The following is a 14,401-nucleotide window of genomic DNA, read 5'->3' on the forward strand; positions in this document are numbered from 1 at the left end:
CGTTTATTGTTTTTTCTTAAAGAGGATCGTTGATGGTTCTTCATTTTACCGACCTTTTGAATGGAGGAAAATAATGTCATATTGAGTTAACAAGTTACTACTCCCTCCGTCCCCAAATAAGAGTCGCTAATTTTCATTTTGGGTCATCCCCAATTAAGAGTCACTCTTCATTTTTACCATAAATGGTAGTAGGCCCCACATTCCACTAACTCACTCCACTCACATTTTATTATAAAACCAATATAAAAATGTGGGCCCCACATTCCACTAACTTTTTCAACCAACTTTTCTCTATATTTCTTAAAACTCGTGCCCGGTCAAAGAGCGACTCCTATTAGGGGACGGAGGGAGTATGTTTTATCGTCTCGATATTAGTTTTAGTTAGAGTGCCCTATTGATCATTTGGAGAGCCCTATTCAGGAAAAAAAAAAAAGCCCTATTGATCATTTGGAGTATTTATTGGAATCACAATATCCATAACATGCATTCATAGATTAATGTGGTTGTGCGATTGCAAATTGATAATTTGAAGGCAAATCTCTTGTTTCGAGGTGCAAAGATTCTTGATGTGATGATGGATGAAATATTATGTACTATGAATGATAAAATTAAACCTTGATTTTCTTCCTGAAACAATTAAAAATTTAAAACCTCAATTTTCTTCATAAATACTTCATTCGTCCGCAAATAGGAGTCTCATTTCTTTCCGGCATGCGTTTTAAGAAATGTTAAGAAAAATGAATGGAAAAAAGTTAGTGGAATATGGATCTCACATATATATATTAGGTTTAAATGATATGTGAATGAAATGAGTTGGTGAAATGTAAGCCGTTTTACCATTTATGGTAATTATGAACCGGGACTCCTATTTATTGACGGACAAAATAGAAAAATGAGACTCTTATTTGCTGATAGAAGTAACTTTCACAAAATTCTCAAAACTTTTTAAACTCTCTATTGACAGCCATTTTAAAAACCTTAACTAAATCTTGAAGTGAAATTTAAAACTCACATACTCACTAAACAAGGAAAGTCTAAACACTAAATTTGACGAGAAATTCCACGTGAACCAAAGAATAACAAAAACTCCATTTCATAAATCATAACTGAAGATGTAAACAAAATCATACATAAATATTTAAAACTCAAGACTTACGAACTCACTAAACTGAATAAAATCGGTCAAACTCGTCGATTTATTATTTTCTTTATGTTTCCAATTTTGTATGAAAAATTAAAATCGAGCCAAAAAGAAAAATTAGTGTATACAGAGAAAATAATTAGTAATTCGTTTGGATAAGGAGAGTCAAACATGGAGTTGGTGTATCTCCTTTGCTCCATCATCTCCACCACCATCACCTCCCTCCTGCTGTCCGTCCTCCTCCCCTTCCGCCGCATCTCAACCGCAGATCGCCGTAACTCCGTTTCTCTATACCAAGGCACCGTCTTCCACGAGCGCCGCCGCCCTGTGCACCACTCATTCCGCTACTCCGTCCGCTATGCCCTTATTGACCTCGACAATGCGCCGGATCCACCGCCCAATCACCTCACCGCCGAGGAAGCACGTTCAGCCTCCCACACCAACGGACCGGTGTAATTTTCCTCTCTCCTTCACCTCTAATCGAATCCTAGCATTTTCGCCTCTTTTAATTCCGCATCTGTTAATTGTGAACTGCTGCTTTCTAGTACTAACACATAAGGTAAATCAAACTCAATTCATAATTTTGAGGTTTTCAGATCATTTAATGGTTAAATTCGATTCAAAAAGTCGTGCATTGCCATCTTAGAACACATTTGCCAAATCATACTGTGTTAAGTAGATAAACTGTAAATTTCGATTACTTTATTATGTTCAATTGTCTAAGAAGTGGTGATAGGGCACTAGTGAACTAGCAGTGGCAGTTGCATTTACAATGGCTGTAGACTGATCAATTGCCATTGGATTACCAGTTTTCTGTTGACTATACCTCCAAGCGTGGGATACGAGCAAAATCCGTTGAGTGTGTATTATTGCTATGATGTTGAAGGCGAAACGCAAACTCTTACAAAATGTATTGCTGAGGTGTGTATATGTTGCCAGATTCTCAATTAGAAGTATACATTTCTCAGCCTTCTTGGAAGAGGATGACAAGTGTGTGCTTTTGGTTGCAACGATTATCTGCTTTTGCTTCCGTTTGATAGGAAAGAAAGCCCCTTGATGACATTGAATTGAACTTGCTGCTTCAGGTTACTAATACTCCTTGGGGTGAAAGAGTGACATTTCTATTCAATCCAAACTCGGATTTAGTTGCTAAGCCTCTTCATGTCAGCCCTTTCATGGTTGGTCACCAACTTACCATTAATTACTTTTGCAGCTTTTCAAAGTATGAGAATTGTCTGATTTGAGCTACTGGACTGACTTATGTTTTCACCGTTTGGTTATGTTTTCATCTCCGATGTTCTGATCACAGGACATGATGGGGAAATGGAGCTTGAGAACAAACGAACCTGCTGATAATCTCCATATAGTTATATCAGTACAGCACCCTGAACTAGGTAACTACTTCACTGCATCATTGACAGCAAAAAGAGTTGCGCCTTCATCGTCAGACAATCACTCGTGGTTCTTCTGGTTGATGCCCCATAAAGTCGCGTTATGGATATATTGGCATGTAAGTGCTCTAATAGACTGGATTCTGTTTTCATTACTCACATGATTCAGGTTATCGTGCTGCTTCACTTTTGTATGGTAGTAATAGGTTGAGTTGGATTAAACATGTGTTTGAAGTTGTTTGCTTGGCTTTGTGATTATATCTGTTGCTCTGTTATCATAGGCTCTCAAGCTTTGGTGGAAAAACGTAGCGTTTGTACAGCACCCAAGATATCAAAATTCAACATATCGAGAAGATGCTATAAAACGTGATGAGGGTATCTGTTTGTGTCCATCATTTGGGAACAAGGAGGCGCTCAACCATCTGAGAGGAGCAAAAACATTGAATAATCGCTGCTTCACTTGGACCGATGCTAAATGGCCCTGGTGTTGAATCTAACACTTGTATGTGTTCTTGTATCTGAACAAATCAGAGCAAAATCAATCATTTGCAATAGATTCTACATATTAAATTGTTGTGAACTTGCGATTGTGGTACATTTGCCATGTGTGAAGGATTTTTACCTCATGCTTCGTTCATTATCCATGAAGTGTTACCTCAATTCGTGCATTCAAGTGTTGTACTATGAAGGTTTACTGGGTATGTTTTGAAACAACTATATCCAGTTATCTCTCGTTTCATTTTTGTCCTTGTAATATTACTTATTTATCTCAGTCTTTACTTGCTATCTTTATTGTATGCATTCCTCATACACCACCAAGAGGTTAATAATTATTATTACTATTTGGGTTCGGGTTGGGAATGGAGCCCAATCAAGATTTTGGTTCGATCTATGGACCGGAGAGAAAATCCTTAAAGTCACAAGATTGTTCAGTCATTCCATTCAGAAAAGGCGATATTATTCAAGACATGGGGTGTTGGGTTAATGGACAATGGAGATGGACCTTCAGCTCAAGAAGGAATTTGTTTGCCCAGGAGGAAAAAATATTGCAAACTTCATTTATGCTGCGAGTCACACTATCCTGAGAGAAAACACGAGTGATTTGAGGGTTTAGTCGAGCGATGGTTTTAGCTCCTTCTCAAATTCTGACTTTATTGAAGCTCATAGAGAACGCAAACACTCGAGGAAGATGTGAAGACGTGCATAGTCTCATGGCTCGGTGTTCCATAATTTTCAAACTCGGATTGGAATTTCGAGAAGAAAATGTTTGTATGGTGATTTAGTAGTTGGGGGAAGTCCGGATTTCCCCATCCTTTTGATTTCTTGTCCCTCGAGTTTTGTTTGCATAGTTTTTGTGAAGTGTTTGGGATAACCTACCTTTGTGCTAACCTAGCCTTGAGCACTGCAATGTTACTAAGAAAAACTATTTCGACTTTCTTCACCCTCACAAAATTTTGCCGATATCTCAGTGTTGGACAATCGTATCAAATTACACTTTCCAATGTCGATTCGTCAAAGTATTAATTTGGTATAATAACATTAAGGTAAACACCGCTGGCATGAACATAAGCGTGACTAAAAAGAAGAAAATTGTAGGTGCCTTTCGTGACACACAAGTATAATTTGTCAAATATTCAACAAAAGTTTCGGCTTAAAATCAAATTGTTTCTGCTTTATTTCGGAGCAAAAAACAAATCTTTTCACGCAAGCGGCGGCATGTTGGGAAGAATGTTTAATTCAACTTTCCACCAACTAACACTAATTTAAACACTAATATTAGATTAGGATATATAATTGTTTGGCCCAACATTCTCCCGATTTCACATTCATCTTAATTAATATATAACTATTAAATAAAGTTGAGGTACAATTGGTCTCGTGGACATTAAAATATTTATTATGGCCATCCATAGTAGAAACTATTTTGCGAGGTATTTTAAAGTGAAAATAAAAACGTTATTAATTTTTTTACAATTACCATAAAATTGGGATATTTTCACCGGATAAAGCCAGAGATCAAAATTTACATTTGTTCAGCTACCCACCTTTCCATTGTTGGGCTACACGTGTGTATTGAATTCGATATTAATTATTGACTATAATGCTGAAACAAATTAACGTGCATTTCTTAATTTTCAGCGCACTTTCCTAAAATAGTCTTATAAATGAAGCATGCTTTTCTTATGATATATGCGAACTAGAAAATGATATTTCTCCCTCTACATATAAAGTACATCTTTCATGTGATTCTTTCAAAGAAAATATCTCGTGTGCAAAACATATTTTTCAATTTCTCACACCATATAAAAATTATCATTATAAATGCATTTCACTTCTTATATTAGTACTAAATTATATGAATTGTGCAAGTACAGTAATAGATGTCTCTTTTCCAAGCAAATTAATTGACATGTCTATTCTTACAAAATTGAGACTTTGTATCTTAGTTCTTTATTATATATCTAGACTTTAATGCGGGGTTCTGTTGAGTTGACAACTATTTTAAATTGATAATTGACATCTATAACGTAGGTTATTGACATAGTTGTCAATTATCAATTTAAGATAGTTATCAACTGAATGTCAAGTATATTTAGTTGACATACAAAAGTTTTCGTGTTGATATCTATAATATATGTTGTTGACATAGTAGTTAGTTATCAATTTAATATAATTATCAACTGATCATATCCCCTTTAATGCATCGTCTAATTTAATTTTATAATTTATTATAAAATAATATACCTATATTTTAAAAATATAGTACTCCCTCCATCATCTATTAATTAATTTAATTTTATAATTTATCTGATGCAAGTATATACAAGAGGGAGGTGGTGGTTTTGCTATAAAGCTCTAAAACTACTTATGAATGAGAGGTTTGAACTAGACTAAGTATATGCAGAAAAATTGAGAAGACCTTTAATAACAAGAAAATATTTTCAAACATGCATTAAGAGTTGCCCTAACTTAATTAATGATCGCGTTCCTTCTTAAATTTGAGTTAGAACGACATCATATGATAGGAAAATAATGAATTATAACCATGAATAAAAAAAATAAAACAAATAAAATTTATCACCCTGGAAAGAAAATAAATTCAAAACTTATTTTCTGGTCCTTACAAAACCTACTAACTACTTACTAGGAGTAACCTTATAAATTACCCGCACATAGCTAACATTACAAAACCAGATTTGATATTTGAAAATAATATAGTGGAAAATTTTATCTATAAATAATGGAGATGGTCAACGTTTATCAATATTGCTCATGTTATGATATGGGATTATGTAATTTTCTACCAATACGTCTTTCTTCAAAGTGGGACGAATCCTAATTATGAGCTTCAGAGTCAGTATATGGTGTGGAGGTAGTTGAGTGGACTTGGGATTTGTAAATACTTCCTCTATTTTTTGAAAATATTATTTTTGAAATCAGACTTAGGTTTTAATGGAAATTGATAAAATAAAAGAGAGAGAGAAAAAATGTGTTAGTGGAATGAGTTTCACCTCATTAGAGAGAAATATGTATTCTAATATGGAAAGTTCCTATTTTTAAGAAATGGACAAAAAAGAGTTTCTATTTTTAATAACTCATAGAGTATAACTTTCTGTACTATAGATCTGCAATTGATGAACACTTAAAAATTTTTCACAATCATGGACACCAATGAAGATATCGCTCTCTATCTCCAACTTTTGGATAGGCATATCTTTTGTTAACCGTAGCCATGAAACAAACACCAAATCTCAGCAGACAAATAGTACACACTCCAATATTAGAAACAAAATCATATCTCTCTCAAAAGGCTTCACAAATAGTACCAAATCTCACCGGATAAAATAGTACACACTCCAAGTTCATGCAACATCACAAATGAAATTACCACCAAAAGCATGTCCTAATCCTCCCTCTAGCAAGGCATTATCAGTATCGAGCTTAAGGATATCTGACAAAGGAGACTATATCAACTGATAAAGGTGTATAAACGAGATACTCTAGAGGTTGTATTGATGGTCATTCTAGCCTCTCCTACCGTTTTTGTCGTACTAACAATCTGAGTAGTGCTCATGTTACTAAAAATATTTGAAAAAAATAGTATGCCGCTATCTAGATTAGCAGGCACAAAGTCAATCCAAATTCTCAATTATCGAAACGTTTTATTACCCATATCAACTAATGAGAAATATCGATATTTGTGGACCCGTCTCATAAATATTTTATAGCATCAATCCACTATTTAGTTGATCAATAAAAAATAACACGAGGATATATCTGATAATAGCAACTATAGTCACGAAAAAGATGGACCACTTTGAACAGGTATATATTTCGTTTTCAACCAATCTAATTGAATAGGCATATGTGTAACATATTGTTTGACATTTTTTCAGGAAAATGTATTGCATATATATTAGTTTAAGAAGTTATGGTTGCATATTATTTTCCTTTATCCTAGTATTATTTATATGGACAGCAATTGTAAGAATATTATATAGCAAATTAAGACCTAGATTATCATTTTGATTAGTTTAATTTAAGATGTATTTTATTTAGATATGCAATGCTTTTTACTTTCTGGTCGCCGCGTCCTACCTTAATTCATTTTGGATTTTTGGTAGTGCATATTAATTAAAGAAAAAAAATTACAAATTCGAAATTGGAAAAATAACAACTTATTTATCCAAATCACATTAATGGGAAGAGGGAACTCTAGTAGGTCATAAGAAATATCATCAATTGGACAAACTGTATATCGACACATATTAATGTCTACGTTATTAGGGAAACAAACATACATTAATTAAGTGACCAGATCAGATTAGAATTTAAAATTACCTCTACTCCGTAGCAATTATAGTTATCACAAAATGAAAAATCTAGTAGATTAGAATTTAAAATCACCTCTACTCCGTAGCAATTATAGTTATCAGAAAATGACAAATCTAGTAACCAATTAAGTGTTTACATTAATTAATAACACTTAAGATTAAACCAAAAAGTACGGCCAAACCCCATATAAAAGAATTTTATCTTAACCAACGCACTAATAAACGTGATTTTATCGACATTTTTATGAGCAATTAATTATAAATATAACACATAAACATTTGTGTTTGTCGTTATTAGTAATATTATAGTATATCGCATTTTTTGGAAAATATATGTATATCACCACGAGATTAATGTATACTAATATCAAGGCAAAATTAACTAAGTCCCGATACAATTAACTGAGATGGCATTTTAATTTTGTTAATAAGATACTTCAAGTATAGTAAAAAAAAGCAAATTTTAAGATTAATTTCGTTAATTTCTTCATATAATCATAAGTTCGTGACATGAAAACTTTAAGATTAATTAAATTGATTTAATTATGAAACCCCATAAGTAATAGGCTGAATTGCTATCTAGTTATAAAAAAAGCAAATTTTAACTTTGTGACTAGTTCAATTCTCATAGATAGCCCTTTACACAGTTCCAAATTTTTAGATAATAATAGTATTCCACAGTGTATAATTATAGCACAACTCATACTAAAAAAATTGCAATTTAATTTTCTTAAAATATATTTGTCGCCTCAAGTAATTACGGCACGGATAATATTGCTCACATAATTACGTAACTAAAATCCAATTTATCCCAAATTCTCAAAACACAAAAATTTACTAAAAATGAGTTTAGAGAAAATAGGCGAAAGGAGAGAAAGTGGAGGCCGACTTAAGTAAACCACGTGGGAAATTGCGGAAGAGAAGCGGTACATAAATAAAGAGAGCATTGCTAATTCTAGTTAACTCATGTAACACGTGATACATATTTATTTTATTTCGCCATTAAACTGCTGTCTTTTTCTTTTCCTATTTATTTTTTTTATTTTTTGTAGGAGGCAGAATTCCGTATGCGTTTCGTGTCTCACTCATATTCCTATTTATAAAATCACAACCAACGCTCCTTTCTCCTTCAAACAACGCTCCTTTCTCCTTCAAACTCCCTCTTCTCTCTCTCTCTCCCACACAGAGTTACAAACAAACCCTCATTAGATTCATCTCTTCATCATGAAGCGCAACTGCAATTTGGAGCTTCGCCTCGTCACGCCTTCCATGTAACTCTCCCTCTCCCTCTCTGACTAATACTCTCATTTTGACTGGGCACGAGTTTTAAGAAATGTAATGGAAAGTCAGTTGAAAAAGTTATTGAAGAGTGAGTTCTATTTTTATATATTAGTTTTATAATAATTAAATGTGAGTTAGTGGAATATGAGGTTCATTACTAAAAATGGTAAAAAGTGAAATGTGACAAAATTGAAGGGACGGAGAGAGTAATTCTTTTTGTGTTTACTTGAAAAGGTTGGATTTGAACGACGAGAGTTCGAACAAAAAGCAGCAGCTGACAATTTTCTACAATGGAAAAATGGCTTGTTGTGATGCAACGGAGCTTCAGGTAAAAAGTTCAAATCAATTTTATTTTATTTTATATGCATAGAATAAGTTAAGTTGCACGCGAAGCCATTTGCCCGATAATAATGTGGCTAATTTTAATTAATTATGGCGCAGGCGAGAGCGATCATATCGCTGGCGAGCCGAGAAACGGAGGAAAAATCGAGCAAGAATTTTCCGGCGATGAATTCGCCGGTGTATAGTGCGGCGACCGGGCTGTCGATGAAGAGGTCGCTGCAGAGATTTCTGGAGAAGAGAAAGAGTAGGGCTCAAGCGATATCGCCATACTCGATTACACAATAGAGTTTTTTAGTTGATTAATTAATGATTGAGTATTAATTAGATTATGAGTTGTTTTTTTTATATAAAAAAAACGTCCTTTGTGGGCGGGAGGTTTAGGCAGACCTCCAACCCGTAAATAAGATCAAAATGTAATGTTCCAAAAACATGATCTTAGCCCAAAAGTGACTAAGATCTAAACAACAACATGAAGATGCAAAATAGAGGTCCCACGAGTCGAGATCCTCCGTACTATCAAGTGGAAAAAAAACCGACTAAATATATAAGATGAAGCAAAGAAAAACTATCAAAACCAACCACCAAAGAAGCTGGGTCAAACCACATCTCTACGTCGGAAACGGAAGTTATGATATCCCATGAGTTGGTTTATTATTAATCAGATGCATATTAAGGGAATTGTTGTTGTATTGGGTTTGAGATGTTTAGCCATGTTTGATGAAATGAAGTATAATTAATTAATGCAAATTAGTTTCAAATATATTGTTTGTTGTTAGTTAGTTGTACTACGTTTTGCACATTGTATTGTTTAATTTTGCTTCATTGTTTAATTAATATAAGAAATTATTGCTTCATTGTTTAATTATTTGTGGTCTCGTGACTAGTGAGTATTAGGTGACCACGTTTTATATTTTGTTAGGACCATCACCATGTCATGCAATTCATACAATATTTATCAAAATTGTTATAATTCTCTTGGACTTTTTATTAGTTAAATATGACTTCTTCACTGTTTATAATGCACGCCATGCTCTTTTGTAGATAAAAGGTGTATATGTTTGTGTGTACGATGGGGTAGAGCCAGGTGGGGCCGGTCAGTAGGGTCGGCATACCCATCACTGGCCTCGGGGCTCAGAGTCCCCGGAGTGCCACCAAAAAACAAGGTTCATCGAGTCGATGCCACGGATGCCACGAACACCCTCGAGAAGAGGGAAGGAGGAGACAATTCAATTTTTTTTTCTGTTTTCTAAAAAAGAGAGAAATTGGGTAGAGCGTGAGGAGAGACGAAGTGAGATGCAAGAAATGAAAAAGTAAGAATAGTGTGTTAAATGGATGGTGGAAAAAGTAAGAGAGAATAAAGTAAGAAAAGTGAAGAGATAATAAAGTAAAAGGGAGATGGCATTACTTTATGCCAAAAATAGAAATGACTCAATTAACTTGGAACTTCCCAAAATAAAAAAAATGAATGTAACGAAGGGAGATGGCATAAGAAAAGCTAACACGTGTCATGTCTTGAATTATTTCTAACAATGGGCTTCATCAATTTTCTTCTGTTTGTTTGTAGTAGTGGAGTATTATTTATAATAAGCCCATCCAAAAGATATTGCCATCTATTTCGGCCCTACCTAAACTTTACACAATTTTAATTAATTTCAAATATACCTCATTTTCATTTCAATAGATAAACTTATTTAAACTCAATATAAATGCTACTAACTATAATATAAATTAAATATTTCTCTATTTCCTCTAATTTTACTTCTATAATTCAAATTTTTAACCTTTTTATTCATATCCAATTTATTCTAAAAAATGTCAAAATTTTCGATATTAAAAAAAGAGCTATATGTCAATATTTTCATAATATAGATACTCAGAGTCATTTGAATTGTAGTGTATTTTCAAAAAAATAATTATTTTAGCATTAAATTTAATGTCTTGATCAATACCACAATGTTCAATTTTTGGATCCGCCACGGTCGGTGTGTGGCTTGATTATAAGATCATAAAAACTTTGATGAGAGTGTGTATGCATACATTTCAATTGTGTTGAAGTTAATGGAATTATACGGCGCATTTGAAACGTAACAACGTTCATTAAAGGTTACGTAGATTATCTCAATTCCCAAAAAGGAAATATAGGTTCAAGATAAAAGATGAAATTTATTTTGTGGAATTTATATTTTCGGTACTCAAACTTCTTATAATTTAGGTAACTAAGTTACTTGAAATTTGCACTGACAGTATTATTTTTTATGTTATTTTGGTTTTTGGAGTTTCTTATTCTAATTAAGAAACTTATATTAAGAGGTAAATATTAGGAGTATTACGAAACAGATAGTAATACTCACCCACTAAGGTCTAACTCAATAATACAAACTGTTGGGCTTTAAACGAATCTAGAGTGAAGCCCAAATAGGAAGACAATCCCACAAAAATATCAAACTTATAAGCCCATTATTTATTACCAATCTACCAAAAGCCCAATGTAAACCATTGACCTAGACTAATATTAAATTCTTGGTATCCTTTTCAAATATAACTACTACACTATTTTGAGTTTTCTTCAAGAACTCAATTTTTCACACAATTAATAAATTCGTATTAACCAATCCAACTAATCCAGTCAAAAATTTTGAATTGAAAATTTCACCATACCTAGGACATAGGCCAAGAATCTTTGATAAACATTGAAGTAGCTAAAATATTTACAAAGAGATCTCGCAAATTAGGGCTTTGTTACAATTATTTAATTGGCACTAACAAGTGCCGGTGATTAAAATGTGTTACATGTATGCCACTAAGGTTACACGTGGCGAAAATCCGACGGTCGGCACACAATGATTGGGCTGCCACATCACCTAAATTTATATTTTAAGTGAATTTCGAAGCGTACACTTGTGGAACAAGAGAAAAGTGGCAATTGGATGAGAGGTCTACATCTCACAATTATGTAGCATAAGATGAGGTTATTTAGCAGACTTTTGGAAAATGGGGTCATTTTACTATTCACAATTTGTGGATTTTAGCATCAATGTTGAAAACTACACTTGAGGGGGATAGAGATTGAGCCGCAATTAGTCTATGCAATCATTGCTTAATCATGATTGATATTGCATTCTACATTCAACAAGAAATCTAAATTAAAAATTAACCTCAAATACAGAAATTTAACAAATTTTTAAATAGTCAGTGTTCTATTATAATTTCTTGATATATACTAATTTTATAAGTAAAATGACGGAGCCAAACATTTCACACTGATCGAATATCTAAAAAGTTTTGACAGCTTGCTCAGTATTTTTGGAAATCAAATTAATCTCAATAAATAGAAAATTAAAAAATCTCAAAAGAATTCAATCTTATTAAAATTTCTTGATATTAATCTTAAAATAAAGAGATATATCAAAGATAGAGAAATAAATTTGTCATAGTATTAAAGCGATGATATGGAACAAATTCTCGATTTTGAAATTTAACTAATTCATGTATAAAATATTACTCCCTTCGTCCCCAAAGAATATACACTTTGGGTTCAGCATGGATTTTAATATAAAATTGGTAAAGTGAGAGAGAAGTAGAGAGAAAAAGTAAATAAAGTATTGTTAGTGGAGAATGAGTCACACCAGAAGAGACTTTTCAAAATTAGAAAATGCATATTCTTGTAAGACGGATTAAAAAGAAAAGAGTGCATATTCTTGTGGGATGAGAGGAGTATTATAAAAAAAACATTTATTTAACATAAAAAATTACCCGTATTTTGAATCATCCCTCATCTCTACCTAATACTACATGAAAATATTAAGGACAAAAGAGGGATTATGACTAGCTGTCACAATATTTTAATCTATAGAAAAACATATGGTCAAGTACCTTGAATAGGTCAAATTCATCTCTTGAGATCTTATACGGAGTATGTTACAATGTACATTTTCTTGCAATCTTTATATATAAGTAATACTTTATGTTATTTGTGAGCTATATGACATTGGTAAACATATTAGTGCACCAATAAAATTCAACAAAATTAATACTCCTAGTTTGCAAAATCAAATTTTGATTACTTTTTGAGTCGTCTTTAATAGGTGGGGATATACATTGGGCCTTGAATCTCCTAGCAAGTGCACGTATGATCACTATATTGTTTATTAGCATGACAAACAAGTCATGGGCAATTAACATTATTTGTCATTTTATGACTTCTCAATTATTAAGTAAGCCAACTCACTACTAGCATGCATGCATGATCAAGCCATATATATATATATATAGTCATGATCTATGGCAAACACCTCTTAACCATATAACTAGAGAACAAATAATAGCTACAAGATCAAAAAAATCAAGGGCTAATATTAATTTTCGAATTTAATGAGATATTAGCTCCCTCAATCACAAATTTACTCCATAATAACAAGTCAGGGGTATTATTGTCATTGCAGATCGAATTAAATCCAAAATCATGTTAGGTGCAAAATTGAATTCATTGAGAAATTCATTGAGAAACGGCGATGAGAGGGAAGGCGAGTAGGAGGATGAGGCTGCGGAGGAGGCTGCTGACCTCGATCGCCACGAGCATGAAGTAAGGGAAGGAGGAGCGGGAGATCAGGAGCGTTCCGTCGAGATCCGCCGCGATTGAGTGGCGGTTCGAGCTGTAGGTGGTGGAGCCGTAGACGATGGAGGTGCAGTCGACGTAGACGGTGGCGGCTCGCTCGATGAAGCTGATCGGCGTCAGCGGCCTTGAATTGAGCGGACTTGGCTTCAGCTGATCCATTTGATTTTGGTTTCTGCGAAAGCTGTGTACAAATTAGTTTTTAATTAATATCGTAATAGTATTGTTGATACGCTTAACCATATTGTAATTGAAGTCACTTTAGCTATTCATAAAAAAACATGAAAAACATAAAAAAAACACCAGGTGCGAAGAAGCGAAAATCTGCCAAGAAGAAGAAGGAATATCAAATTCATTCCAACAATCACTTTTGTAAACAAGAGTGAAGTAAAATCACAATAGGAGTGATGTGTTTTGTAAACAAGAGTGAAGTAAAATCACAATAAGAGTGATGTGTTTTGTAAACAAAAGTGAAGTAAAATCAGAATAAGAGTGATGTGTTTTGTAAACAAGAGTGAAGTAAAATCAGAATAAGAGTGATGTGTTTTGTTAACAAGAGTGAAGTAAAATCAGAATAAGAGTGATGTGTTTTGTAAACAAGAGTGAAGTAAAATCATTCGAATAGTGATGTGTTTTGTAAACAAAAGTGAAGTAAAATCATGCTAAGAGTGATGTATTTTGTAAACAAGAGTGAAGTAAAATCAGAATAAGAGTGATGTGTTTTGTAAACAAGAGTGAAGTAAAATCAGAATAAGAGTGATGTGTTTTGTAAACAAGAGTGAAGTAAAATCAAAATAAG

At 33.3% G+C, this 14,401-nt stretch overlaps 2 protein-coding genes across 2 annotated transcripts; both read left to right on the top strand.

Annotated features, from left to right (window-relative positions):
* The first annotated feature begins 1,282 nt into the window (after nt 1-1,282).
* On the top strand, nt 1,283-3,304 carry LOC121743644. The gene is made up of 5 exons (XM_042136973.1): nt 1,283-1,593; nt 1,951-2,062; nt 2,227-2,319; nt 2,451-2,651; nt 2,814-3,304. Exons 1-5 carry the CDS (start codon nt 1,313-1,315, stop codon nt 3,021-3,023), a joined length of 897 nt encoding a protein of 298 aa, XP_041992907.1. The 5' UTR covers nt 1,283-1,312; the 3' UTR covers nt 3,024-3,304.
* A 5,202-nt stretch (nt 3,305-8,506) lies between these two features.
* LOC121743995 (protein TIFY 5-like) lies at nt 8,507-9,737 on the top strand. The gene is made up of 3 exons (XM_042137427.1): nt 8,507-8,638; nt 8,883-8,976; nt 9,090-9,737. Exons 1-3 carry the CDS (start codon nt 8,592-8,594, stop codon nt 9,273-9,275), a joined length of 327 nt encoding a protein of 108 aa, XP_041993361.1. The 5' UTR covers nt 8,507-8,591; the 3' UTR covers nt 9,276-9,737.
* The last annotated feature ends 4,664 nt before the right edge of the window (nt 9,738-14,401 follow it).

This window comes from Salvia splendens, chromosome 8, assembly GCF_004379255.2.
Source record: "Salvia splendens isolate huo1 chromosome 8, SspV2, whole genome shotgun sequence".
In the NCBI taxonomy this organism is placed as follows: Eukaryota; Viridiplantae; Streptophyta; class Magnoliopsida; order Lamiales; family Lamiaceae; genus Salvia; species Salvia splendens.